The following is a 27,821-nucleotide window of genomic DNA, read 5'->3' on the forward strand; positions in this document are numbered from 1 at the left end:
AAACTTCTAGACATGGAACTTTTATAGGACAATCCACAATGCGGTCAGTTTTGCTCTATGAATGCCTATGTTGGTCGGTTCGGTTCGTCAAACGTCCCAAACAACACAATTATCTTATAAACCAGTGTTTCCCAGCCTGGGTTTCGGGGCCTCCCTCGGGGGTTTGCCAAAGTTCACAGGGGAACATTTTCTTTGTCTGTTTGGAAGTAGTCCAACATTTTGAACATGTTGCACAAAACATATGTGAGGTGGGGTTTCTCGAGGAGAAAGGCACTTTGAGCAAAGATGACAGGCCAGCCTGCATGTTCACCATTTGTTCAGCACGACGTACATTAGTTCTAGGTCTAATCTAAGCAAGCGCGTGACCCCTGCCCTTTTCTCTAGTGCCACCATTAAGACCTTTAAGATTTTTTCAATGTTGAAAAATAGCAAATGTACGAGCTCGCAGCGCGGCACAAAGTGACGCACTGTGAGCTTTGTATACTGTATCTGTTATTTTTGAATAGCCAATGCAAAAATCTAAAGTGACACAGATGCTTTCCCGGTTTTAATGGGTAAAGCCAAAAGTTTGCAAAAAATATATTTAAAAATCTGCTGGGCGGATTGCCATGATACTGAGCACACTGCTTCCCTGAGGTTTAATCCAACTCCTTCTGGTAACCCTATGGCCTTTCCTGTAGCGCCTCCCCAACCCCCCACCTTGCGCCATAGAATGTCTACATACGGTAAGGCCCGTCGCCTTGTTTGTCAAGTTCTTGTTCCACTTGGTCCTTTTTTTTTTATCTCCCTCTACCATCTGACCTTCACTCAAGTTACATTGTGTTTCCCCACAAACATCAGATGCTGAGTATCGCTGACTTCCTCTAGCGGCCACATGTTACATTTATAATTCAAAAGGAATCAGATCAAACCTGCTGAAAACGACAGAGCTGCACTCTGTAAGAACAATGACAACTCAAAGGAGACATCAATCTCATTTGTTTGTGCGTATGAATATAAAACTGCCTTTTAATTGATGACAGTTGTGCAGCAGCACCAATCCTGAGAACTTGTGAAAAGGGTCGTGTGGGGGTTTGGGGTGGGGGGGGGGTGAACTATGTCACTTCAGAGCAACCACAGAAACAGCACCACAGAATTAAGTGCATGAAAAGAATGCAACACTCGACACGCGGAATGGGGGATAAATTGCTGTGGGAAAACACGACAAGGGTTATTTTTCTCTCTTTTAAACCACATGAAAAGGATTCCGTTATTAGAATGCCAAGCACGGGTGATCAAGAAAGCCTCTTTTAATCTCAGTGGTAATAAGGGCTCACTCGTGGAAAATCTCTCGCTCCCCCGGCCATTTGTTGGTCTGGTGAGCACCGAAAATATACTATACTACTTGACATGCAGCGCCTATCACTTTCAATTACAGCAGAACATATCTTTTCGTTGTAGTAGGTCAGGACTGGTTCACGAAGATAAACATCGTGTCGGGTCTCTTGGCAGTGGACGTGGACACTAGTTAAACAGAGAAAGTATAAACTCCATCTTTGGTAATGAAGAAGTCTTTTTTTCTTTTTTTTTTTACCTCAGTGTGCTTGATCATCCCCAGTGGTGGAAAGTAACAAGTATATTTACTCAAGGACTGTAGAATAATTGAGTACAATAGAGGTATTTTTTACTTTACTAGAGTATTTCCAATTTTCTGTACTTTCTTTTTTACTTCTACTCCACTACATCTCAGAGGCAAATATTGTACTTTTACTCCACTACAATTATTGGAAAACTTTAGTTACAGTTACTTTGTAGATTTGGATTATTATTACAAACATGCATTACCCACTTCAGCCCTATATACTTTTCGGCCATTTGAAAATAGCCGAGCTACAAGCTCCGACGCATTGTGAGCTTGTAGATCGGCTATTTTCAAAATACTTGAACACATGTTTTACATTTGAAAACTTGTGAAATGGGACATTCTGCATAATGCGTACTTTCTACTTTTGGTACTTTTAAGTACATTTTGATACCAATACTTTTGTACTTTTACTCAAGCTTTTTTTTGAATTAGAAGTATTTCTACATTGCGGTATTGATACTTTTACTTACGTAACAAATGTGAGAACCTTTCCCACCACTGATCATCCCCTTAGCTCAATTCTCCATGTTTGGTCTGGGGAGAGAGAGGAACAGACAGCATGGGATCCATTGACTATGAGTGGGTAATAAATGGGCAGAGAATGCCAAGTCAAAGCAACGTACACCAAAAAGCATGCATGCTCAGTAGTCAGGCTGTTTAGTCTTACTGAATATTGGTCAGTGGTGGACGAAGTACTCAACCCCAGTACTTGAGTCAAAGTATACTCCTGGTCAAATATTTATCCACTACAAGTGAAGGTTTCTCAATCAAATTTGTACTTGAGTTAAAGTCAGTACTTGCTTTTAAAAACATGTGTAACGAAATACAGTGCACGAGTGACAGGTAGACCTGAAAGGTATAATGTACTCCTCACTGATTGGTAAAAGGGGAGGAGTTCGGGTGGAGTTATATCAGTTGCCATGGCAGTTAAGTCAAGGGAGGAGATTTCATGTGAGTAGGAGGAGTGGTCTTCAATTACCATGGCGATTGAAGGAGTGAACTATAGCGCGTGCCAACGCGTCGTCGCCACGGGGGCGTGGCATAGTAGCTGCAGCCATACTTGTTTCGGTCAATGTTAAGTCAACCTGTTTTATACCCCTCAAAGATGTCCGCCGCTACCAAATGACACTTATTGACGCCCCTTTCAGGATTTTTGTCACGCTCTATAGGGATCATAAGAGTAAAGGGAAAGAGTAGTCTTCCCCCCGAACTTACGTTATACCAACTCCATTATTCAAAAGTACATCCTATATAAAAAATGGCTACTGGGAGGGCCGACCTGCCGGCGGACCACGGCCACGTCACTCTGACTCAGACATAACCATAAACAAATCCGATACGCCCCTAAATATATATGTAGGCATGTCACTCTGACTCAGACCAACTTCAAACTGCACATCGGCAAGGACTCGAGGGAGTGCGGTGCCCACCACCGAGCCATTTGGATATGCGGTTGTCTAGAACCACCGATCCAACCAATATACTGTATAGGGCATAGCATTTTGTGGTTCCACTCAAAAAAAGACCATTAATTATTCCCATAGAGATTTCAAAAAAAAATTATATCAATTATTTTAAGCCTAGAATCGAGCCATCCAGGCTCCTGGTGAATCATGACCATAAAACCCTATTCCAGCACCTGCCTCGGCGACGTCACGGCGTGCCACGCTAATCATTAGACTTTCAGCCCAACCTCCTGGGATCGAGTCACGACGGAGGCGCGCCGTCAGAAGCGGACTTGAGCCACGAGAGGCACCGCCGAGTGAGCTCAGGCGAGCGAGTCGCCATGCTGAGTGTTGCGTCCAATTCTGCCGACTCAGCGCCGTTCGAGTTATGTCCCGATAGGCACAGAATCGTAAATCATATTTTGGGGTGAGTGTTCGTCCCAACTGCCAATCAAAGTGACTACTGGCCAATCACAGCACGTCTTTTCCGGCCAATCACAGTGTGTCTTTTCCGGGACTTCGACATGTCATGTGACAGCACATGCCTTAACATTGAATCACAGTAAGAGTGAAGGCTGATAAGACCCAAATATTGGGAATGCTGTCCTGTCCTCTTTACAGTAGCGTAAATACAACCGTTTTTTTAAATACAAAATAACCATTAACTGCTGTTTTTTAACATTAACTTATTTATGCATACATGAAATTGTCACTACAACATGAAATTATTACTTCCATATGAATTGCAACTTACAGCACTGCCTCCTGGTGAAGGTAAGGAGAAGGTAGAAGGAAAAAGCATCACATTGGACACAGAGATGAAGCAGATGCACTTTCTTTGAATGCTGCTAACACAATGCTGTTTGTAAGCCCACATAGCTGTTTTTTTTATCAAGTTCAATCACCTAAACTCACACACCTGCCTTTACTAATGTCACAATCACCTCTTCTCATCAAGAGGGCCTTTCAAACTAAAGGTAGTTTTCTTTCAAAATAAAGCCATTCTAAACAACATAACAGCATACAATATAATTGTGGATCGGCTATTTTCAATATACTTTTATACATTTTTTTACATTCTGCATAATGAGTACTTTCTACTTTTGGTACTTTAAGTCCATTTTGATACCAACAATTTTTTAATTCCAGACTTTCACTTGTACAGAGTAATTTTCTACATTGCAGAATTGATACTTTTACTTCAAGTAAAAAATTTGAATACTTTTTCCACCACTGCCTGGACCCCCCTTTGAGAACCACTGCATGGCAACAATGTAAACATCAGGAAACAGTCATCATCCACCATCACGTGAGGACAATACTGTATTCTATTTGCTGTATCACCATTGTGGCTTAAGGGTCACACGTTCTCTTGCTTGTTGAACTGATCAACTCTAATCTCCCTGCTGGCACAGAGCCTGATCCAATGAGGTTCATGGCTGACTGAACAAGTGCAAATGTCCCACTTCTGTGTTTGCTTACTGTTGTGTTGTGCTCCATGGCCCTGTGCCCAAGACATTATGTTTGGAGAGATACACATTTTCTTTCTTTTCAGCTGATGCATTTTACAAGGACTTGTCTTGTAAGCTAATGGTTACAATAATAGCCTACTTTAATTCTCCTGAATAACATTTAACCACTTAAAAGGGATAGTCCACCCCAAAAAAAAAAAAAATCTCTATAGATTAGTCACCCCATGGAGACTTGAATTCATGGATATTGTTTTGTTTTTGTCGCATTCCTAAGCCAATAATTTGATGACCAGCGGACCGGTAGGCAGCAATTCCGGTAGGAGACACAAAGGAGAGTCTTTGTGTCTCCTACCCGAACCGCTGTCAAATTATTGGCTTAGGAATGTGACAAAAAAGTCTCAATAGTCCATATTCACAAGGCGACCATTTTGGAATTTAACATTGCGTTGCTGTGGCAACTGCCTGGTGGCAACTGGGGTGGCATTTCATTGACTTAATGGCAATATGGCCGCCGTGTGAATATGGTCTATGGGGTGACTAATCGATAGAAAAAAATATCCTTTTGGGAGTGAACTATCCCTTTAAGCATAACTAGCCAATTTATAGCTATTTTCGCTATAAAAACAAAAACAGAAAACGTTTTGATAGCATAATGACATGCCCAAAAATAGGGATGCTAGTTTGAGTGGCTATTATAAGCTAGATTCAAGACAAATTCATGACAATGACTGTCACAGCATGGGACTCTTTTACCTGGTAAAAAAATAAAGTAAAAAATAAATGCAGCTTGGTATTCAAGAATGACAAGGAGTTGCTTGGAGAATTCATATACTGATAAGCCACTGCAGTGATAAACAGTTGTATAACTTGTATTAGCATACTGCACAAGTTGCACAACACTGGTGGTCTGTCCGTTTCAACTATTCTCTTATACTGTACAGTATGTGAATGTAACTTGCCACTCTGGCATTGAGTGAGCCTAGCCTATATTATTCTAGTGGGCCAGTGGGGACAGGGGTTGAAACCTGGAATGTGCACTATTTCCCCACAGGAAGCTGAGCACGGAACTCTAGCATGGCCCCACCCCACGCCCAGATCTCTCCATCGCACGCAGAGCATGCTGCGTTATTAGTAGAGAAGTCTGGAACCCTTAAGTTGTCATAATGTGGCCGTCAGCATATACTGTAAGAGAACACACAAAGAGTTAAAAAGAAAACCCACCACACTCTGCTATTTTTGGTCTTGTGTTTTTATTAAAGACACTTCATCTTAGATACATATGTTTTGCATTTGTGTCATACAAAAATTTTAAACGAGACAATACAAAAATATTGAAAGGCTTAGTTTTTTTTTTTTTTTTTTTTACAAACGCTGGTGCCTTGAGAATTTCTTTCATAAAACCTTTAGTATTCATTCACAAGTTGTCACATTGCGACGTGACATTTGACGACCAATGCCTCTCCAAGCAGCACTCTTGACATTTACACAGGTGTCAACACTTTAAAGTCATAGTGGATATTTCTTCATAAGGTAGATATATACGTGACACAGTATTATACATGGTATTATAGCCTACATAACTCTTCGATACATACATTATGGAAAACATTGCTGAATATCGCACAGGGTGAGATTTCCCACAAGCATCTCCAGGCAGAGACGAGATATCATCTTCATACTGGATGCAGGTCTATTGACATTTAGCTGAAATGTCAATATCATGCAAACTCTTACATGACCTCACATTAACATATGATTACATGCGATTCAATATGAGTTTATATTCATTAAAAAAAAATCATTCATGGTAACGCAACCAATGTTTTTTGTATTAGCATACATGGTTTTCCATCATTTAATGTGCCAAAACATTGAGTTGCAATTGTATTCAAAAAGGTTGACGACCTCTGCCTTTGAAAATCCCAGCCCTGGTAAATTGTTGTGTATAATGGTAATTCGGGATGTCTTGTCACAGGGTTCCCACGGAGATGTGAACCATGAATACATAACAGCAAGCTATACTGGTGCTGTACTGTATTTTCCACAGTTTTTTTCTTCTTCTCGTGTCTTGACTTGAATGCGAGTCCGCTGAAGCAGGTGCCGGTTCCCTGCACTCAGCCTAAAGCATATCTGAAGAGAGGCGCGCGTAGGCTATAAACACTCAAATATAGACATGACATTTAGACACTGGCTCAATGACAGACAAGCCTTTACACCCACACACACACACACACACACACACATACACATTCGTACGCACACACGGACAAACAAGCATGTATGCACCCACACGTGTGCCCACACACACACACGCACGCGCCGCATTCACCCTGACCTAACACTCGCGAGCGCTCGTCTGGCACATACAGTATAACAGACAGTCATTTCATTCAAAGGCTCAGTGGGGGCTCGTCCCAGCCAGCAGAAAGAGGCCCACTTTCTGTTGCTGTATTTTCCACCTACTGTAATTCCTATGTACATTTCCTATACAAAAACTACACTGTGTGTGGACACAAATATGCGAATAATACAAGAACATTGCTTTACAAAGCTTTGCAAAAGCTTCACTTCAGTTCATTCAAGTGGTGACAATCAATCAATCAATCAATCAATACTGGGTTTGGATAAAATAGTGCTATAACTCAATACATATAAAGGTTATTCTTTTTTTTGCCGTTGTTCATATACTTAATAATCAATAATAAAATTAAACAAAACAAACACATCCTTCCTGTCATTAAGGAATTTGTTGTTGTCTTTTGGTTTGCGAGTGTAACGTGCATGTTATTCTTAGCACGGGGTCCCACGTTGGCTGCAGCTGAGCGTGAGGAAGCGTGAACGCCACGTGCACCGCTCTGCGCCGCAGCTGTCTTTTGCACCATCTCCTTTCAGTTCAGGCTTTCGTCCATGGAATGACCGTGGGCTGTTAAGGGCTAGAGGAGGCCTCTAGGAGAATCTTGCAAGCCCACATCTGTTCTGTAACAATCAAGAGTTAGAAGGATATAAAAGTCTCGGGAGTTTAAACTGAGAGAGGAGCCGGTTGTAATCGCAGTCCCACATTCAAAGCGTCTGCCGAGATTGAGATGGGGATTTGGTCGTTGATAATGTCGAAACCCCCCGTTTGTTCAGATTTGCTTAGTTCTACCTCCCCTCCTCTCCTCCTGCTCTTCTGTCTGCGTTGAGATGTCCAAACTTCGTTATTTTGTCTGCGTTGTACAGACCTTTTCAGACTTCGATCCATCCAGTCTTGGCCAGTGGACGTAGTAGTAGTAGTAGTAGTAGTAGTAGTAGCAGTGATTTTAAGTGGCACAGGTCAGGATATAATGTGCTAATCTGGAGTCCGTCCTTACGCCATGATGAGGTGGTTGCTCCGTTCCCGGATGTCCGCCGGAGGAACGAGCTCCTTCTTCACTGGCGTGGGCGACATCGCAGAACGTCTGCCTTTGGGTTTGAAGAGGTCTGACACAAAGAACACCTGAGAAGAGACACATTAAGAGATCCGTGTTCAATTACCATGCAACTGATCCACTATCACAAGCACTTTGAGAAAGAATACGGAAGCATGGAATCTGTCTCGTTGAAAACTGTGTCACCTAGAATAGAACCCATGGAACTGAATGATAACTGAAGGACACTGACATCTGATTGTAGATTTTAGCTATAACCATTATTTTTCAATAGATCTGCTATTTTTGAAAAATCCTGAACATTTTGTGCAAATCTTTGAATATATATATTTTTTAAACAACATTTTTAACTCAAGTCTTTGCTTCTGGGGGTCCCTGGAACAACATATTTAGAGATGGGGGTCCACGGCCAAATACATATCATTTTGGGGGTCCTTGACATGAAAGAGTTTGAGAACACTGAAATCAACAGGCTTATAAATAATAATACATAATAAAATAAAACAATCTGATCCGTAATAAAACTGACAAAGCAGGCTTATAGTAACAAATGCCCCCTTTCCATTGCAAATTCCTGACTTGGCACACCACGTGTCTACCCTAATTGTTTGCCTTTCCATTATGTACCAAATTAGCCATTAGATATGGTGACGTGTAACACTGTTGACTACTGATTGGTCCGAGAAGCCTCACTAGCAATGCACAGACAGAGGACGCAACAACCGACGGATGCAGATTTCAGCTTGCGAGTCACGGTTGCTTTGGTCGCCTGTTATTGTGTTATATTTGTCATTTTGTATCTTCGAGGATGTACTGTAGGCGTAGCATAATTGTTGCTGTCAGAAACCGGTTCGATTAGATTGCATGGTGTTGTTTGTCTAAGTTTGCTCTGAGAGTGTACAAATGAACCAAATGTACCCTTTATTAACATTGGCTTCCTGCTGGCTTCTGCTGGCTTCTCTTTCCTTTCTGACATAATCATTCCACTTGTAAATGCGGCACAGAGCAGTTGGTAGGGGTGAATCGTTTTGCTATTCTGGTAAATATAAATGTCGCTGTGTGTAGCAATAAATAAAACAATGTTCTTGCATTTATTTACTTCCAAGATTCTTTGTGTTGTGCCTGTCATCAACTATTAAGAAACGTTTAAACTAGATGTTGTAAAAATGAAATGAAATGAATCAGTGTTGAGCGACTGCATGGCCTATTTCCTGCCTTAACATTACCAGAAACCGCTTTTGATGGGCTGTATTTATACTGCACAGGGGGTCCGAGAGCCAATGGAAACTGGCTCTCGGACCACCTTTGGAAGCAATATTGGGTAGAGACGAGTTGGGTAGAAAGTACGAGTAAAGGCAAGGCGAGCTGATACTATATATTGCCGCTGTCGGATGGAAACCTTGTATGTCCAAAACCCGTTCCTTTTTTATTGTGATTTTAAAAACGATTTAAAACTGTGAAAATAGCCGATCTGTAGTAGATCGGCTATTTTCATTACTTTTGTGCGACGCTCTCGTGTGATGAAGTAGGGCTTTGATTTACGAAAAAAAAAACCAAACATTTGAAACTCGGTTTTTCTGCCCGACAACAGCGGTATGAAAAGTGAGCAAAAAGAAACATGATCAAACTACTCACTATGCAGTAGGCCACCAGGGCTCCCTGTACGAAGCCGGCCAGGACGTCGGTGGGGTGATGCTTGTGGTCGGACACGCGGGACAGGCCGGTGTAGAAGGACATCATGATGAGGGTGAACTGGGTGAGGGGACGCAGCAGACGAGCGCCGTGCCAAGTGAAGCGAGACTGCAGGTAAAACTGGACGGGAAAAACAGAAAGGTGTGATCAGTAAGGGCATAGAGCGAGGTGTCTGTGTGTGTGTGTGTGTGTGTGTGTGTGTGTGTGTGTGTGTGTGTGTGTGTGTGTGTGTGTGTGTGTGTGTGTGTGTGTGTGTGTGTGTGACATTGTGATTGACGAGAATAGCAGAGAGGTTTTCCTATTGGAAGATGGCTGTGCTTTTGATTCAAGTTTAGAGGAAGCTTTCCTTACTAAACAAGTAAAATACCAACCATTAGCAGGGCCGGACTGGGACCAAAATTCAGCCCTGGCATTTTGGTCCGGACCGGCCCACCACCCCCTGGGCCGTTTTGTCAACGGGGGGGGGGGAGCGTTTCACTGTTTCAGTCCAGCCCTGCACATGAACTCTGCAGCCGCACTGAGGCCCCTGCTGGAAAGCATCCCAGCCCAAACATTAACGTAACTAATAAAAAAATTTTTGTGGCCCAGCTTCCCACTGGCCCTGCGGCCCACCGGGCATTTGCCCGGTACGCCAAATGGCCAGTCCGCCGCTGACCATTAGTACAAGCCATTATACATGTCAGCTCATTGTTTTTATATTTGGCAGCTTGGGGCCATGTCCACAGGCTGGTGGTCAGGGGCTTGAGGATTATGGGGTTGTCCAAGTGTAAGGCAAAGCAGCTTGCAAAATATTGCTCAATCTCCTCCATTATAGGCAGTCGATCTATTTGGAGGAGAAGGTGCCTCCTGTACCCATAATTTTTCTCCGGTGTTGGAAATATGGCAGACTGAAGTGTATGACCAATGTTGACTGCATAAGTTCATGGGCATTTGTTGTTTACATTCTGTACATTCCGGACTTTGGATTCAAGCACTGAGACACATCGAGTGTGTGGGACATCAGAAGCAACTGAACAATATTTGTGTGCTTGTAATGTATTTTTTATAAATGTGGACTCAAATAAAGAAAGTGAAATGTGTACAGTGTGTCTGTGTGCTCAATTGCTCATATCGGGCAGAAACCTTGAATCTCATTCTCATTATTTCATCGTTTGTTTTGTTTTTATTTTCATAAATGAATGCCCCATTTATACTTGATGACAGCGTCGATCTACAAGCTCACAACATGTCGCATCGAAACGCATTGTGAGCTTGTAGAATAATAGGGACGACCAGTGTAAAGTCTGTCTGTGGGTATTATAAATAAACCAATGAAAAGTATTAACACTACTGTACTGTATGTATGTATGTTCATGTTAAAAGGTTGTGGATAAGAAACAGTAACTCACCACCAGGTAGAGCATGGTGTACATGGAGAAGGATGCATGTCCAGAGAAGAAAGACTTCCTGAGGAGGAACAGAACAGAGCCTATCAGCATCCTGTCACAGCTCACACAACCCATCACTAACAGGCATGATGGAAAATAATATACAGTATGCAAATCGGTCTAGCCGAAATATCGGCCAATATTTGACGATGTGTCCTGAAGTATAATAAACAAACAAAAAAAACGTTCATCATTTATCCTGTACTCCTGTAGTGAACTTTGTTTTGTTTCACTACAGGAGAAACAAAACAAAGAACACCATGAACCATGAACTTAATAACTTTTATTACACCATGAACTTTGTTCATGGTGTAATAAAAGTTAAATGTTCTTTTTATATGCCGAATTTCATATATTTTGTATTTAATATTTATCTTTTCAATGTTATCTATCAAAAAAGACTCTTCGAAGCAGGATCGGCATCTGACCCAAAGATCTGGCATCGGTCAGGGTCTTCATTTATACGACTTAAAGACCAAGAAATGACTTATTTTCTATCAATTACACATCCCATGAAGCCTGGAATTCAAGGAGATTTTTTTGTTTTTGTCACATTCCTAATTTGATGACCGGTAGAGTCTCCGGTAGGAGACTTAATTGAGTCTCCATTGAATCTCCTATTGACCGATGTTCATCAAATTATTGGCTTAGGAATGTGACAAAAAAAAAAAATCTCCATGAACTCAAGGCTACGTGGGGTGTATCATTGATAGAAAATAAGATTTTTATACATTTTTAAATAAGAAATATTGTACTTTTACTCCACTACAATTATATGAAAACTTTAGTTAGTAGTTACTTTGTAGATTTCGATTATTATTACAAAACACACTAACCACTTTAGCCCTACATATATTTCAGCCATTTGAAAATAGCAGATCTACAAGCTCACAATGCGTCGCATCGCGACGCATTGTGAGCTTGTAAATCTGCTATTTTCAAAAGATCTTTAATACATTTTGAACTTGTGAACTGGGACATTCTGCACAAGGAGCATTTAGACTTTCGTATATTTTGACGCCGATACGTTTGTACTTCTACTCAAGTACATTTTGAATACGGGACTTCTACCTGTAACAAGAGCATTATCTACATTGCAGTATTCATACTTTTTACTTAAGCAAAACATGTGAGTCCATCTTCCATCGCTGTGTGTGAACTATCAAACTCAATGCAAATACCTGGCCTCTTGCACTTTGCTCTCCTGCCCTTGACACTGGTAGTCCGTGATGTACCCCAGGGAGCAGTTGATGGCGGAGAAGTCCGGCCGGCACACGTCCAGGAAGTGCGGCCGCATGCGGCCCACCGACACCTTGGCGATGTCGGTGAAGGACTGGCTGACGGCGCAGCCGAAGACGAACACGCCCACCTGCTTGTAGAGGGCGGCGACGTAGGGGTTCCCCACGAAGGCCTTGGAGCCCTCGCTCAGGTAGTGGATCCTGTAGCTCTCACCGATCACAATCTGACAAGGGACAGAAGATTCCGCGTTAGAGTAAAAAGGCCATGGTGTGGTTTAACCCATTAAGACCGGGAACGCATCTGTGTAATTTTTTTAATAAAAAAATAGCAGATATACAAGCTCATAGCGCGGCACCGAGTGCTGCGCTATGAGCTTGTAGATCTGCAATTTTTTAGAAAAACCGTGAACATTTGTGCAAATCTTTGAAGCAAACATTTGTAACTCAAATCTGGAGGTCCCTGGAACAAAACATTTGACAAATGTTCGCTTTAAAAAGTATATATATTCAAAGATTTGCACACATTTTCCACGATTTCTCAAAAATGGCAGATCTACAAGCTCAATCTACAAGCACAGAGTGCCGCGCTATGAGCTTGTATATCTGCTATCTTTGAATAGCCAAAGACATCTAAAATGACAGAGATGCGTATCCCGGATTGAATTGGTTAATCGGCTCTACTGGGCGGCCATCATGCAGGTGCATATCATTGACATAATAAATACATTTACTGTACAGGGGCAATGGTCAAAATGTTATGTTTATTTTCATGTCTTTTTCCTTTCGGCTATCCGGCCGTCACCAGTGTGATGGATAGCCGAAACGTCTGTCATTGAGGCATATGGAGCAATGAAAGAAAAGAATATCGATTGATTTCTGAGTGTCGACCCTCCGCTTTTTGATATGCTAGATGCGTGGACCCCAATCTCAAAATATTTTGTTCGCTTTAAAAAATATACATATATATATATTCAAGTTTATTAGGACGACACACCACGCTGGTGGTAACAGAAACAAGTAGGTCTTGAAGTAAGAACATTTTAGGTAAGTACATTTTTAGGTAATACAGCGCGGTCTTAACACATGCTAATGTAACTTTTGTTTTTGAGCCTGCTTTGAGAATAGAGAAACCAGCACTGACACTGTGCGAACATGGGGGGGGTGGGGGTGGGGAGGTGTGAACGCGAAAAAATGTGCAGCGTTTTCAGTAATTGTGCAAATAAAACTGCTGTCTGAAAAAGCCAAAAACCATGGATGGGAATGGTGCACTTTTTGGTGAATGTTGTGGACAGCAGTAACTCACTACAGCTGTTCAAGCTCAGAATGCCCCCCCCCCCCCTCCCCCGGACCCCCCTCCCCATAAGTAGCCTCCAAGCCACGAACAAATGGGAGCGAGTGGGGCAGAGGAGGAGGAGGAGGAGGAGGAGGGGGAGGAGGAGGAGGAGGGGGGGGAGGAGGGGGACGCACGTGAGATTGGGGGAGTGGGAGGGAGAGGAGAAACAAAGAGGGGGGTGGAGTGGTGGGGAGAGGGGGAGACAATAATGTTATTATAGTATAGAGTTTTTCATTCGTTTTAGTTTTTTATTTCGTCAGGCTTTAGTTTTAATTAGTGTTATTGTTCATTTTAGTTTATTACTATTTTATTTTATATGAGATAGTGAGGGGAGAGATTTAAAAAGTTTGGAAACATTTTTTAAAATACCTCATAGGCACTAATGACAAAGATGAAAAATAAGTTTGTTCAGTTTGTTATCTTTTAGGTTTGCCTTGTTATTTTTTCATACCGTTTCACTAAAACGTTTTAACTGTAATAACCCGGGGGGGGGGGGGGGGGGGGGGGGGGGGGGCATAGGAAGGATGCCTGGAAATTAAACGAGAAGAGGAGGAGAAAAACACAGAAAGGAGAGGAGGTAGGGGGAACGTGGGGAGATGGGGACGGGGGGCAGAGAGGAGGAGGAGGAGGAGGAGGAGGAGGAGGGGGAGGGAGGCACTTCTGGTTCTAATCAGCAGAAACGCTGAGCTAGGCGACATGTCTGATTTCGGTGGCCAGACTCCACTGGGCGCACATCGGGGGCACGTTTGTTTTTCAGGGCACTAAAGCCTGATTTACACTTGGTTGCACACGGGTGTCGCGCATGGAACATAGCAGATCTACAAGCCCACAACGGATCTACAGGCCCAGCAGATCTGGGCTTGTAGATCTGCTATTTTCCATGCGCGACACAGGCACGCAACCAAATATAAATCTCTCTCTCTCTCTCTCTCTCTCTCTCTCTCTCTCTCTCTCTCTCTCTTTCATTCTCTGGAAAGTCTCTGATTTCACGAGGGGGAGTCTGGGTGTTTTCATGTTAGTATCTCCGTATCGTCGGGCATTCTTGCGAGAAGGACACAGTCATAGGTTTCACTCTGAGAAACACGTTTTTGTAATTTTTTTCCTCCTTTCTTTCACCAGGGAAAGTCCTGGAGGGGAGATTTAACAAGCTGATAGAATGTGTTGTTTTTCCACCATCCAGGCCTTGAGAGCCGGCCCAGCTGCTTTCATGGGAGACGGGAGTGAAAGTGTGTGTGAGAGAGAGAGAGAGAGAGAGGAGAAACACATCTGGATCTCTTTGTGTGAGAAGAGATTAACTATGTGAACGAGCGAAAGCGCGTTGTGTAGGACATGCAGTTGTTACACTGTGACCTCGGAGAGATTCACGGCCTCGTGGCTCGCCTCATAAAACTCTCTCATTTTCCCCCAAAATGATAACGTGTGAACCCAGACGCTGTATGAGAGGGTGTTTCCTTACTTCTAAAATAAGAAAAAATCTGCATAATAGCCAATTATTATGAACACCCCCTTGTGACACTTTTGTGCCTTAAGCTTGATTTATAATTCATGGCGGGCCGGTGTCTCGCACCGAAAATAGTGCGACGCACTGTGAGCGTGAAGAACGGCTATTTTCGGCGCGTGGCGCCGGCACAAAGTATGAATCAAACTTTAGTCAGACGGATGTGTGAAGCACTACGTTACTTAATGCCAGTGGTGTAAAGTAACTTAACTACATTTACTCAAGTACTGTACTTCAGAACAATTTTTTACTTTACTTTGGAGTATTCCAATGTTCAGTACTTTTACTTCTACTCCACTACTGTACATCTCAGAGGCAAGTATTGTACTTTACAGTTATTTGAAAACTTTAGTTACTAATTGCTTTGTAAATTTTGATTATTATTACAAAACATTCATTAACCACTTCGGCCCTATACACATTTCTGCCATTTTAAGATAGCCGATCTACAAGCTTGTAGATTGTGAGCTTGTAGATCAGCTATTTTCAAAAGATTTGTATACATTTCATACGTTTGAAAACTTGTGAAATGGGACATTCTGCATAATGAGTACTTTCTGCTTTTGGTACTTTAAGTACATTTTGTACCAATACTTTTGTACTTTTACTCAAGTAAATTTTTAATTCCGGACTTTTACTTGTAACAGAGTATTTCTACATTGCCATATTGATACTTTTACTTAAGTAAAAAAATGTAGTACTTTTTCCACCAGCAACAAAGTATGGATCAGACTTTAGTCAGACGGATGTGAAGCACTGCATTACTTAATGCTGGCATTCTCTCAGTTCAAATGAGACAACGGTAGTTGGCTAGGATTTTATGTCGTTTCTCATACCTTCATACATTACATTACACCAGTCAGGGGATTATGTACGGTAATTAACTTCCGGCCAAATGGCCAAAGATAGACGAGATTATTTATGTTTTCGTTCACGTTTAGCAGGCGGGGGAGGGGGGGGGGAACGACAGTTCTGCTGAGGTTCTTTTTTGTTTGGGCCCTCGCCGCAATTTCACCCCACCAATTACTGTATCTGACCGAACAACCATTGCGTCAACCATAATTACACAGGTTCGGGGAGCTCCTTCTCACCAGTAAAAAAAACCCATTGGCCCTAAGCCTTCCTAGTAGTCTGCTCTAGTAGTGGGAACTCCACTTTTGCTATAGGGGAACCAATCTAGAATTATTTCAGTCAGTGTGCCCCTGGGCACGAGGAATTTACGTTCCCCGCTCTGCTACAGAGGACCTAGCCTGCCAACAGTATTATGCACCACAGTAGCACTGAGCAGGTACCTATACTCACTTTTAGCCAATTTTTGTAATTAAGGCCTTAGGCGTGTACAGACTAAGCCTGATGTACAGTAGATAGCTCCCACTGCACCACTGATCTGTCAAGATTGGCGACAGCTAGAAAATCCTGCAGTGTTATGCAGAACAGAGGCACCGATGGGGGGGGACTTTTAAATGGCTATATAGCGCTCTAATCCTTAACTTGTTATAACTTGATGACAGAGCAGGTTTCTTAATGGTTAGTGCTATACTGTACATCCCAGTTAAGTGTATAGGCATGGCATGGCACGCCCCCAAATCCTTATTCTAACCTTAACCGGACAAGAAGCATGCCTAAACTTAACTTAACCTAACCTAACCTGACAGTGCCTAACTTGAACTAAACTAAATTAGTTGAACCCATGCCTAAACGCAACTTAATGTAATTAATGAAAACCCAAGCCTTACCTTCACTACATTACATTTTCTCAATTCGTTTTTTGTATTACCTATGAAATTTACACTTTATGTTACTACAAAATTGAGCGAAATAAACTAAACTAAACAAAACTATCAATGTTCCAGTGTGGTAAAGGGAGACGTTGTGGAGTAGAGATTCTGGGTACAGAACCTTGGACTGTAGGGGTTCCAGGGGGACCCCAGCTACACGAGCTACATTAATATAGCATCAAAATCAGTTTAACCACTTTAACCCTATTTTATACCTCGGCTATTCGAAAATAGCCGATCTACAAGCTCACAACGTGTCGCATCGAGACGCGGCGCAAGGGGTAGACGTGCTATTTTGGAAACATTTCGAAAACTTTGGAAGGATTTGGAATAATCGCGACAATTTCTATTAACAATACAAATGTTATAGGGAACCCTGGCACAAAATCTTTTAAAATAGGGGAGCAGCCACATACAGTATATATATCAATTTGGGGCTCCTTGACGTGAAAATGTTGAGAGAATCACTATTGAATTGATCAACACATTGATCCACTAAACACTTGAGCCCTTCAGCCATATCTGAAGTACCTCAATCAGCAGAACCATCTTAAACCCTGAAAAGGAGAAAGCCCCCTGACAAAGTAAGAGTGGGGAATGTTGTTGATGTTGGCCGTTATCTGGAATACCCCGAGAGCGCTTTGGGGGCTGATAGCGCAGATGTAGAGGGGTGTTGTTGTGTGTTACTAATCCAGTGATTAGAGCAGTATAATCCTAGTATGTACTCGCACACAAAGTTAACAATAAACATAAGGTCCCTCACTCAACATAAGGCTTTAAGACAGTATAATGTTAACCCATTAAGACCGGGAATGCATCTGTGTCATTTTAGATTTCTTCTATATAAAAATAGCAGATATACAAGCTCATAGTGCGGCACCGAGTGCCGCGCAATGAGCTCTGCTATTTTTAGATCTGCTATTTTTTGAAAAAACGTGAAAGTGTGTGTAAATCTTTGAATATATTTTTAAAGCAAACATCTGTAACTCAAATCTTTGCTTCTGGGGGTCCCTGGAACAAAATAGTTTGAGATGGGGGTCCATGGCCAAATACACATATATTTTAAGTTTTTCAGTAAACTGTTGGGATTTTGAAGACATTTGTATAATCGGCCTCAGGTCTTAATTTAGTGGGTTAAATAAAATGAAGAAACAAAAAACAGACATAAAAACACAAATGAAATAAAAAATGCAATGCCACAGCGAAACATAAAACAGGTAAATAACATAAAACAAATCATTTCAAAGCCCAACAGTAGAGAAAGAAAGTGTTTTGTTGTTGTTTTGATTTTAGGAGATGATTCAGATGGTGATGGCGTTTGTGTGGGCCTATAAAGCCCCTCAGGCAGGAGATTCCAAAGCATTGAGATGGTAAAGACCTGCACTTTGGTCTTTAGCGATGCGCGGAAAATGACCCGGGAAGTCCTGCCTGAAGGACCTCAGGGTGCGTTTACGCTCACTAAAGGTAGGGTAAGTGATTTTGTTTGGTTAAAATAAGTGTTAAATAGCTCTATATTCTGATAGTACCCATTGATATAGAGTGTTTGTTCAGTAACAGGAGTCTCCATGTCTCTCCTACTCTTTATTAAACAGAAAATGCATTTTCAGGTCACGATACCAATTGTATCCAATCAGGATAGAGAACTCAGACAGGATATAGATTAAACAAGTGAAATTGGAAGTGATGACACAAAGAAATGAGCAGACAACATTGGAACTGGAACACTATAAAAAATTCAGCTGATAAATGGGTACTCTCTCCTGATTGGCTGACATTTTGTCACCTACAATACCTGAACAAACACTCTCTATACAGTAGCAATGATTACTATCACAATATAGTGCTTTAACCTTTTAACAAAACACGTTTAGTTTTAACCCAAAAATATCACTTACCCTACCTTTAACGTTGCGAGGCGTGTGCACTGTGTTGTGCCGCATCACAAAGACAGCGAACCACCTTGGAGGACATTGTTGTGTGAGTGGGTGATGGTGTGGTAGTAAAATGGTGGTAGAACAAGAGGGTATAGAGTGAGGGTGATGTTATATGCAGAGGTGAGTGAGTGAGAGCTTGGTGAACTTACAGAGAGGATGGTGATAAGAATGCCAGCAGCGCAAAGCACGCCGTCGCTAATGGTGTCTCCGCGTTTGGCCGGGTACCTGATGGACTCGTCGTCGCAGTAAAAGCCCCGGCGGTAGGGCTGAACGGCGCTAGTCTCAATGACGAGGAAAGGCAGGCCGGCTGGTGTTTTTTCGGAAGAAGGAAGCGGTGAGGCACAGAAGAGAGAAAGCAGAAGAAGGAATGGGGGGGTGGGGGGGGGAGTGCCGGGTTAATGACAGGGAAGTCTTAATGAGGTCACAGGTAAAATGGCACAGGTTAGGGTGCGACGAGGGAACACTTGGGGAACACTCAATCCAGTTGGCGGCTTGTATCTGGGACTTTATCGACACGTGTACCGATTCAGTTCAGTATTGGTGTGGTCGGGCCTTTAAACTGAACATACTTACATTTTTACATCCCCCTCCTGATACAACTTTACCCCTCACTTCCACAGGACATTGTATATGAATATACAATAAATATGCGAGTACATGTACTGTACACTGCTATGTGAATGTACTGTATATACACTGTTACCCTCTGTGTGTGAGTAGGTGTTCTCAATCCAACAATACATTTATCTATTCATAAAAACATTGTATAATGTATATGCTACTAGCCTCTGTGTACTGTACACTTTCAATATGAGCAATAGTTCATATTTATTTATCTACCTATGCTGCTTTACCAGCCTATATCATTTTTTTGCACATTTTGTGCTCATCTTTTTGAATAAATGGCTGTAAATAATAAAGAATTATAAAATAATTCTGATTATCTGTCGGGGGGGGGGGGTTCCTGGAGTGAACCATATTATAGATTAATTAGCAATTAACCCATTAAAATCGGGAAAGCATCGGTGTCATTTTAGAGTTTTGTGTCGGCTATTCAAAAATAGCTGATATACAAGCTCACAGCGCGACACTTCGTGCCGCGCTGCGAGCTTATACATCTACTTTTTTTTTTTTTTCTGATTTAGAAGACCTTTGTAGAATCGGACTCAGGTCTTAATTGTTCAAAAAAGAGGAAGCCATTAACTGGATGGGTTGCGTGTCCCGAGGTGTGGGGCCCCCCTGGTCGGCCCCCCTGCCCTGGTGCCGTGGCAATGACTTACTGAGACCACGGGCACAGCTGTGCCCACGGCTGTGAGCACCACGGTCGACACTGTGCTGTTCTTATAGGGCAGGCCGATGCCGCTGTCCCCACAGTAGAAGCCCCGCTGGTAGGGAGGCAAGGGCGATTTGTGGAGAAATGCGGCCACGAGCATCACTGCGTAGTCAAGACAACACACACACACACACACACACACACACACACACACACACACCTCAGTCAGACTGCTCTTTAACCACTTTCAACCTTGCCCATGTCCTTATAGGAGGAAATCTTAAAAGAAATGTAAAATATATATTTTCTTTTTTTTTGGCCATAACAGATAATAATGTTTTATAGCTTTAAATCGATTAGTGGAGAGAGTGCACCATTGGAGGTGCCCTCTCTCACCCGTGGAGACTTTTCGTGGATATTCTTTTGTTTTTGTCGCATTCCTAAGCCAATCATTTGATAACCGGCAGCGGTTCCGGTAGGAGACACAAAGAGTCTGCTTTGTGTCTCCTGCCGGAACCGCTGCCTGGCTACCGGTCCGCTGGTTATCAAATTATTGGCTTAGGAATGCAACTAAAACAAAAAATATCCATGAATTCAAGTCTCCATGGCGTGACTAATCGATAGAAAGAAATGTTTTTGGGGGTGAACTACCCCTTTAAGCGATTAAGACCAGTACCGTGGACAAGTGCATGTACAACTATATCAACAGGCAGATACTGCAAATAGACAGACATACATACACAACAACATTCACACAGACACGCCACTCCACACTCAGTCTTCCAAAACACCCCCACACCCCACCCGAGATTAAGAAAATGAGGAAATCCGAGGAAAATAACAAACATAACAAAATCAACCAGAACAACAGTCAGAAAGGAAAGAGGTGTCATTACTTGGGAATACGGAGAAGCTGTCATGCTTACAATAGCCTAAACCAACATCAAACAGGCTTACTGTAGTTACCAGTAAAAGTTGGAAAGAGTCCATGACACAAAACAACACGACAACAACAAAATTCAAACATTCCACTATCAGCGATCCACTCCTTTCCTTCCTAGGCTTTCAACTTCACTTAAAAGGCCCACTTTTAGATGCCTGGGAGGGGGCCCGTGTCCAATCAATTCTGTGTCTTTTGACACTCGGAGGGGGTAAACACCACCACAAGCCCCTATTTATCGCCCACAACAACAAACATTTCGTATAATAAGACACGAGTCAAAAGCAGGTCATTTTGCAATCCACCCGAGGCACCAAAGGAGGCCTGAGAAATCGCCTTTGCGAGGCAATTTCTCAGGCCTCCTTTGGTGTCTCTCCCGGGTACCTTTCAGTACCCAGGAGAGAGAGAGTGAGGCCTCAGCCTCCGTTTGGAAAAAAAACATACTCTGGATCACATCAAAGGGACATTTAACTGATTCTGAGACTTTGAAGTCGCTGTCTGAATAATTCTGAGATCTGCGAACACAAAGAAAAACAAACATTAGCGTGCACTCTCATGGGCGAAGACCGAAGAGTGCTAGGGCGTCGGGGGTCAGCCCGGGGTGCTGGTTTGACTTCCCAAACCAAAATGTCAACACACGCCTCACACACACGCACACACACACACACACACACACACACGTCTTTTGATGGTCGAGCTGGGTTGAGCTCAGGTTACAGACTGGGGGGTGGGGGGGCTTCTGCATGATGGGAGCCCCAGACCGCTGGCTTTCCATTCACATTCAACAGGATTCACATTATTACTGTCACTGTTTTTACAATCCCTCTTCAAACAAATATCTGGTGCTGAGCTAGCCCACAATAAGCTCCATGGCCTACGTTGTGGACCATGAGAGCCTTGGCGAGGCAGTGTGTGTGTGTGTGTGTGTGTATGTGTGTGTGTGTGTGTGTGTGTGTGTGTGTGTGTGTGTGTGTGTGTGTGTGTGTGCGAATTGTAGAAAAGTGAAAACATACTTTTAAGAGCACACAACCCTGTTCGTCCGATCTGTTCACTTTTGCTTGGCCTCGGCCATGAGGGCGTGAAGGTCAGGCAGAAGTTCCTAACGCGCACACACACACACACACACACACACACACACACACACACACACACACACACACACACACACACACACACACACACACACACACACACACACACACACACACACACACACACACACACGCACACGCTGGGCTTGGCAAACTTGCGCTGCCTTGAATGCTGATGCAGGCCAGTGGAAAAAGACTGGGCTTGCAGCGGGCCCACAGCACTGAATGTGAAACACGTTAACCCCAGAGTCCTGACCCCTTGTGACCGCTTCTAAGCACATTCACAGACTCAAGACTAACAGAAGGGGCCATGAGTAGAAGGCAGAGAGAGAGAGAGAGAGAGAGAGAGAGGGAGAGAGAGAGAAAGAGAAAGAGAAAGAAAGGGAGAGAGTTAGAGTGCAGTTTTCCAAAGCCCTTAACCATCTAGACTTAGTACATTGGACCCGCGTTGGCTCTGTACTTGGACCACTTTTTTGGCCTCTACACCAATTCTCTTAGCCAAAAATAGCCGATCTACAAGCCCACAGAAAACGTGTGCATTGCAACATATTGTGAGCTTATAGATCTGCTATTTTTGTCTCGTGTTCCTCTCAGAATATGGATGTTGCTGGGGTTCACATGGTTAAAAGAAAGCCACGTGCATCATCATCAGGTCCCAATGACAGTTGATGGGAAACACAGAAACAACAAACCAGCACATAGTCCAGTCTTTCCAAGCATTCGGCTGGGTTCTGTGCTCCCACACTTAACCCCGTCTTCCGACCCTCCAGTCCGCCCCGATCAGTGCACCGTCAGTATTCCGCAGAGCATCTTGGGATTTTCCCTCTCCCGCCTCCTCCTCCTCCTCTTCCTCCCTTCCCGCTTCTGACAGCGCAGGGGGAATAAATGGTGCCCTCCTGCCAACAACAACAGCGGGCTGGAGGCTGGGGGTATGTCTAATGCATTAGCTCAGCATCAGCCCAAAGACAACACAGAGAATGGTAAATACTCCCTCCTTGCTGAAATGGCTCGCTCACGTCTGAGTTCTCCCCTCGCTAATATCAATATCAGGTGTTTTCGTTCTGTTCTGTCCCTTAAGCTGTTTGTTGAACAGTCAGCTGAAGAACGCTAACAGGCCTGGGATGAGGAATTATCCCAACAGCACGCTGAAGCGAGTACGGCGAAAGTATCAGCCGACACTCTCATCCAAGCCGACACGGGCAGAGAACAGATATTGTTAGCACCGACGGGTTGTTTCTTCAGCTCGTCTGTTTGCATTTCTTCTAGCATTGGGGAGGTCTCGCCGTTTAACCCATTAAGACCGGGGACGCATCTACGTCTCATTTTAAGATTTCTTTGGGCTATTCAAAAATAGCAGATCTACAAGCTCGTAGCGCGGCACCGAGTGCCGCGCTACGAGCTTGCAGATCTGCTATTTTTGAAAAATATTGAAAAAATATTTTCCAGATTATTTTCAAAAAACTGTTGAGATTTAGATTTTTTTAAAGAATCGCCTCAGGTCTCAATGGGTTAACTGCTGCATGTGGATACTCAAATCAGTGTGTAGCCCCCTCACATTGAATTAAATCCCACCATATTTTGAAGGCATTTGTCAAAACACCAAGTGCCACTATTAAAATAAACAGACGCACATTTTCCACTTGCTGGGATTGCTCTCTCTCTCTCTTGCTTTCCCTGGCATATAAATGTATACATGTCTAAGGGAGTTGTGGTGTGTATACACAGATGCAGTTGTTTTTACTTGCACCCCAGTGTGTATGGCCGGATGAGCCCCCACACACAACCTACTGCCCTGTCTGTCTCTGGGCTACTGCAAAACTCTGTTCCTATACACTGTACACACATATAGTACTTCTAATGTACTGCTGTGAAGGATTCTTTTCTGTGAGTTCAGGCTAATAATGCTATAGGGTTAAAGCAGTCCAGCCAGCGTGACGGATTACCCACTAAGCCCTTATACTTTGTTGTGCGACAAATAGTGAAAATACCCGATCTACAAGCTCTCAGCTATTATTTTAATAGATTGCAATTTTTTTTTATTTTGGGAGCATATAGAAAGCTTTTCAAAATGCAAACCAAAATACAGATGCCATGGTTAATGTTAACTCCCAACCTGGTGTTGAGCCTGATGAACCAGGGCAACTGCACATAAAAAAAACATTATAAGATGATTAACGCGAAAACATTTAAAGACACCTGCAAATCCTTAATGGCCAACTGACCCCGAACACTTAACCTCTGGCTTGAGCAACAAACAAAATCACAGGCCTCCATTCAGTCGGCATTAGCCTCAGTCTCAACGCGGTGATTAATAACCCTCTACAGTGCCAGGATGGAGGTTCAAATCCTCTCTGCGTCAGGCAGCCGACTGGCAGTGCTGCTGACGCTATCGGGACACATCACAGCGAGTAAGGGGAGATGCTTTCATGTGAAGTGAGAGAGAGGTCTCCCAGGCTCAGTGGTATAGGCCAACCAGGAACTGCAATCACTGTGTGAGAATGGAGGAGTCGTAATTACCAGTAAGCGACCCACCACTTCCTCCGTGCGGTCACTGCCCCCGAAACCACATCTTTACCCAACACTGCTGGTTTGTTGACCAGCTTTTTCTGTGGGCAGGTATACATACACAAAATGTGGGGGGGCTTTTGTACCCTCCGCGTGGAAAACAGAAAAGTCTGGGGCAGTGGGAAGACGCCAGCATGTTGGCATTGTCTGGGTTGTTGCTTCATAATTAATTAAACAAAGGCTCCTCCTTCAGTTATACACAGCCAATCAATGACAACATACTCACCTCGTCTATAACACTTTGGACACAGTGACACACAAACGGAAACAATGCAGTGCATACTCAATAAATCATCCAAGATCACTGGCACCCCCTCCCACCAGTTGAATCTCTGAATTACAAATGCACAAACCCCCCCCCCCCCCCTCGCCCTGCTCACCACCTCCTTCAGCTGATGCCCTCTAGGAGGCGCTATACGTCCCTTCCCACCAAAACATCTGGTTTTAACCATGTCTTAAAATTTGTGAAATGGACCTGAGTTGCAACTGTACTTGGTCTGCTCTTGTTTCCTTCTACACCAAACTCTTCACCAGAAATAGCAGATATGCTATTTCTGCCAAATATTCCCCCAGAAGAGAATAGAATATGAAATAGGTTCAAGTGGTTAATTTTCTTTTTTCCCTCCTTGTTCCCCATCACCCCTCTTCTTTTTCTTTCCCTTTCGGGAAATTACAAAATGATGGAGCTTGAACACAATGTAATGTCACCCACCTTTTTACACCTGTAAATGTGATGTCATAATAAAGTTGATTCTGATTAATAACTGATTTCCTCCCAACTGCAATTAGCAATGAAGACTCTAACCCTGACAGGTGTACCTGGACTTGGAAATGTAAATCATGTGCATGCATGTTATATGTGAATTTTGTCTGATGTGAAGTGGAATGTCTAGTGATGTTGATATCCGTCTATGTTGAAATAAGCTTACCGACCAGGCTTTACTGAAAGAAAATCCCACTGACCCTGGCCGTGGTCATTACATACAGACATACTGACTGACTGACTGACTACTAGTGGGGCTTGCCTTTCTTATTGAGTCACATACAAGAGCTTCAAAATGTAAAGCCTTGAGCCTGGCTTTGCTGTTCAATACTCATAAAATGTGACTGACAAATATGACTAAAACATCTGGTCAAACTGAGGAGGAAAAGAAAGCAGTGAAGAAGTAGAGTTCTGACAGACGACCAAAGCGGAGCCTTTGATTGGCCTCCGGGACCAGTAAACTAACTTCATAATCAATAACTCACTGACCCACCAACAGTATGGCGGTATTGGGCAACTCCATGAAGAGTTATTTTACACACACACACACACACACACACACACACACACACACACACACACACACACACACACACACACACACACACACACACACACACACACACACACACACACACACACACACACACACACACACACACACACACACACACACACACACAATATGTCTGACATTTACACCACTTTGCTTTAATTACGCCACACACATATATTATGCCAGATGTCACTTCAATGGGATTCCTGGCTAGTGTGGAATGTCAGACATTCTGGAAAATATAACGAGGAGTGATTGAAAGGAGGGGTACAGGTGCGGGTGGGGACCAAAAAAAAACACATATATCCTTCTCAGAGAAACTGCATAATTATTTCCCCTTTGCCAGCAGAATTTATTTTAGCACAGAAGCACTGAACGTGTAGCACCAAGAGAGGGATATAGTTCATTAGCATTAGTATTCATACAAACATAATATGGCTGATTGAATAAAATAAAATGATAAAATAAAAAAAACAGCACTTGTTTCTTTATAATGATAAATGAAACTTGATGAATTGAATACACAGGACCACAATGGAAACAAGCCCCTAACAAACAAGCCCCAAAAAGCCCCCACTGTCCTAGTATTTGCAAACTGTTAATAAAGTATTAAATTAATCAAAAACGTCCTTACCAAGTGTAGCCTAGGCCCTAGTAGTAGGCTACATGCCAAATAATTAAGTAGTAATAAAACAAGTGTCAAAATAAATTGTAGGGTATTTATAATTGGTTTGAAATGATCGACCTTCTTCAAATATTTCATTAATTGAATAAAAAATATTGTTTTGTTATCATGACAGATATATGTAAATGTAGAATATACTAGGTAACAGGATAGGTGGGCACAAGGGACATCTGGGCACCTCGATGTAAAAATGCCTATTTTGTCCAAAATGGTAAAAATAATATTATTATATTTTAATATATAATATATATTAATATTTCTACAAATTGCTACAAAACCTGTATATCCAGTAATTTTGGAGCATAAACAAGATGTTGAAGGATAAATGAAGTCTGATAATGATACTTTACTTTTTTTTTTTACATTTTGGACAAAATAGCCAATTTTACTTCGAGGTGCCCAGATGTCCCTAGTGCCCACCCATCCTCTATCCATATACTACCCTACTAACTGATGTCAGTCAGAGCAAATGATCAGGCAGCGGGATCCTTACCTAGAAACAAGCAGAACAGATCCACTCCGACCAGCAGCTTTCTCCTGTTGCTGTCTTTACAGCCGTTGTTGTTGTTATTGTTGTTCTTGGTCTCTGGTGGTGCCATGGTCTTCTCATAGATCAGACAGCGTTGCATTTAAATGTTGATGAGTTAGACTGACTGGAATAAAAAGGAACTTGACATCTATGTCATACGTTCTTGTTATTATATAGAGGCTAGAGAATGAGAGCGCACGGAGAGAGCGATTATTACGCACGAATCCTTATTATTTACGATTCGTGCCAAAACTGTACTGTTGTCTATTTCTGCTCATTTGTCCTCTCAATGTTAACCTATTTCATTATATTCTGCTCGTACTTACTCGTGTTGTCAAACTTCTAATGTGTTTTTCCTTTTCTTCTGGTGAATTTAGCCTAGTTTTAAGTTCCCACCTTCTGTGTCCGCCTCCTCCAAACCACTCCTCTAAACCAGGTTTATGTTTCGTGGTACAACGGTGTCGCTCGGCAATAAGAACAGATCTACAAGCCGCCGGCAGTTCACGTCGCGCCGCATTGTTTGCTTGTACATCTGATCTTTTTGCACGTGACAAAGTCGTACTACGTCGCA

General features: G+C 42.7%; 1 protein-coding gene across 2 annotated transcripts; it reads right to left on the bottom strand.

The window, feature by feature from the left end:
- Positions 1–5,772: 5,772 nt before the first annotated feature.
- On the bottom strand, positions 5,773–27,600 carry plpp3 (phospholipid phosphatase 3). Of its 2 annotated transcripts, none has more exons than XM_080441131.1 (6): positions 27,215–27,600; positions 18,998–19,155; positions 12,249–12,529; positions 11,029–11,086; positions 9,584–9,760; positions 5,773–8,016 (listed from the first exon to the last, which is right to left on the bottom strand). In XM_080441131.1, exons 1-6 carry the CDS (start codon positions 27,348–27,350, stop codon positions 7,888–7,890), a joined length of 939 nt encoding a protein of 312 aa, XP_080297257.1. In that variant the 5' UTR covers positions 27,351–27,600; the 3' UTR covers positions 5,773–7,887. The 2 variants fall into 2 exon arrangements, with proteins under 2 accessions (XP_080297257.1, XP_080297258.1); XM_080441132.1 differs by lacking the exon at positions 18,998–19,155 and adding an exon at positions 20,129–20,283.
- Positions 27,601–27,821: the final 221 nt, after the last annotated feature.

This window comes from Gymnoscopelus braueri (assembly GCF_963280865.1).
Source record: "Gymnoscopelus braueri genome assembly, chromosome: 10".
NCBI classification, from domain to species: domain Eukaryota; kingdom Metazoa; phylum Chordata; class Actinopteri; order Myctophiformes; family Myctophidae; genus Gymnoscopelus; species Gymnoscopelus braueri.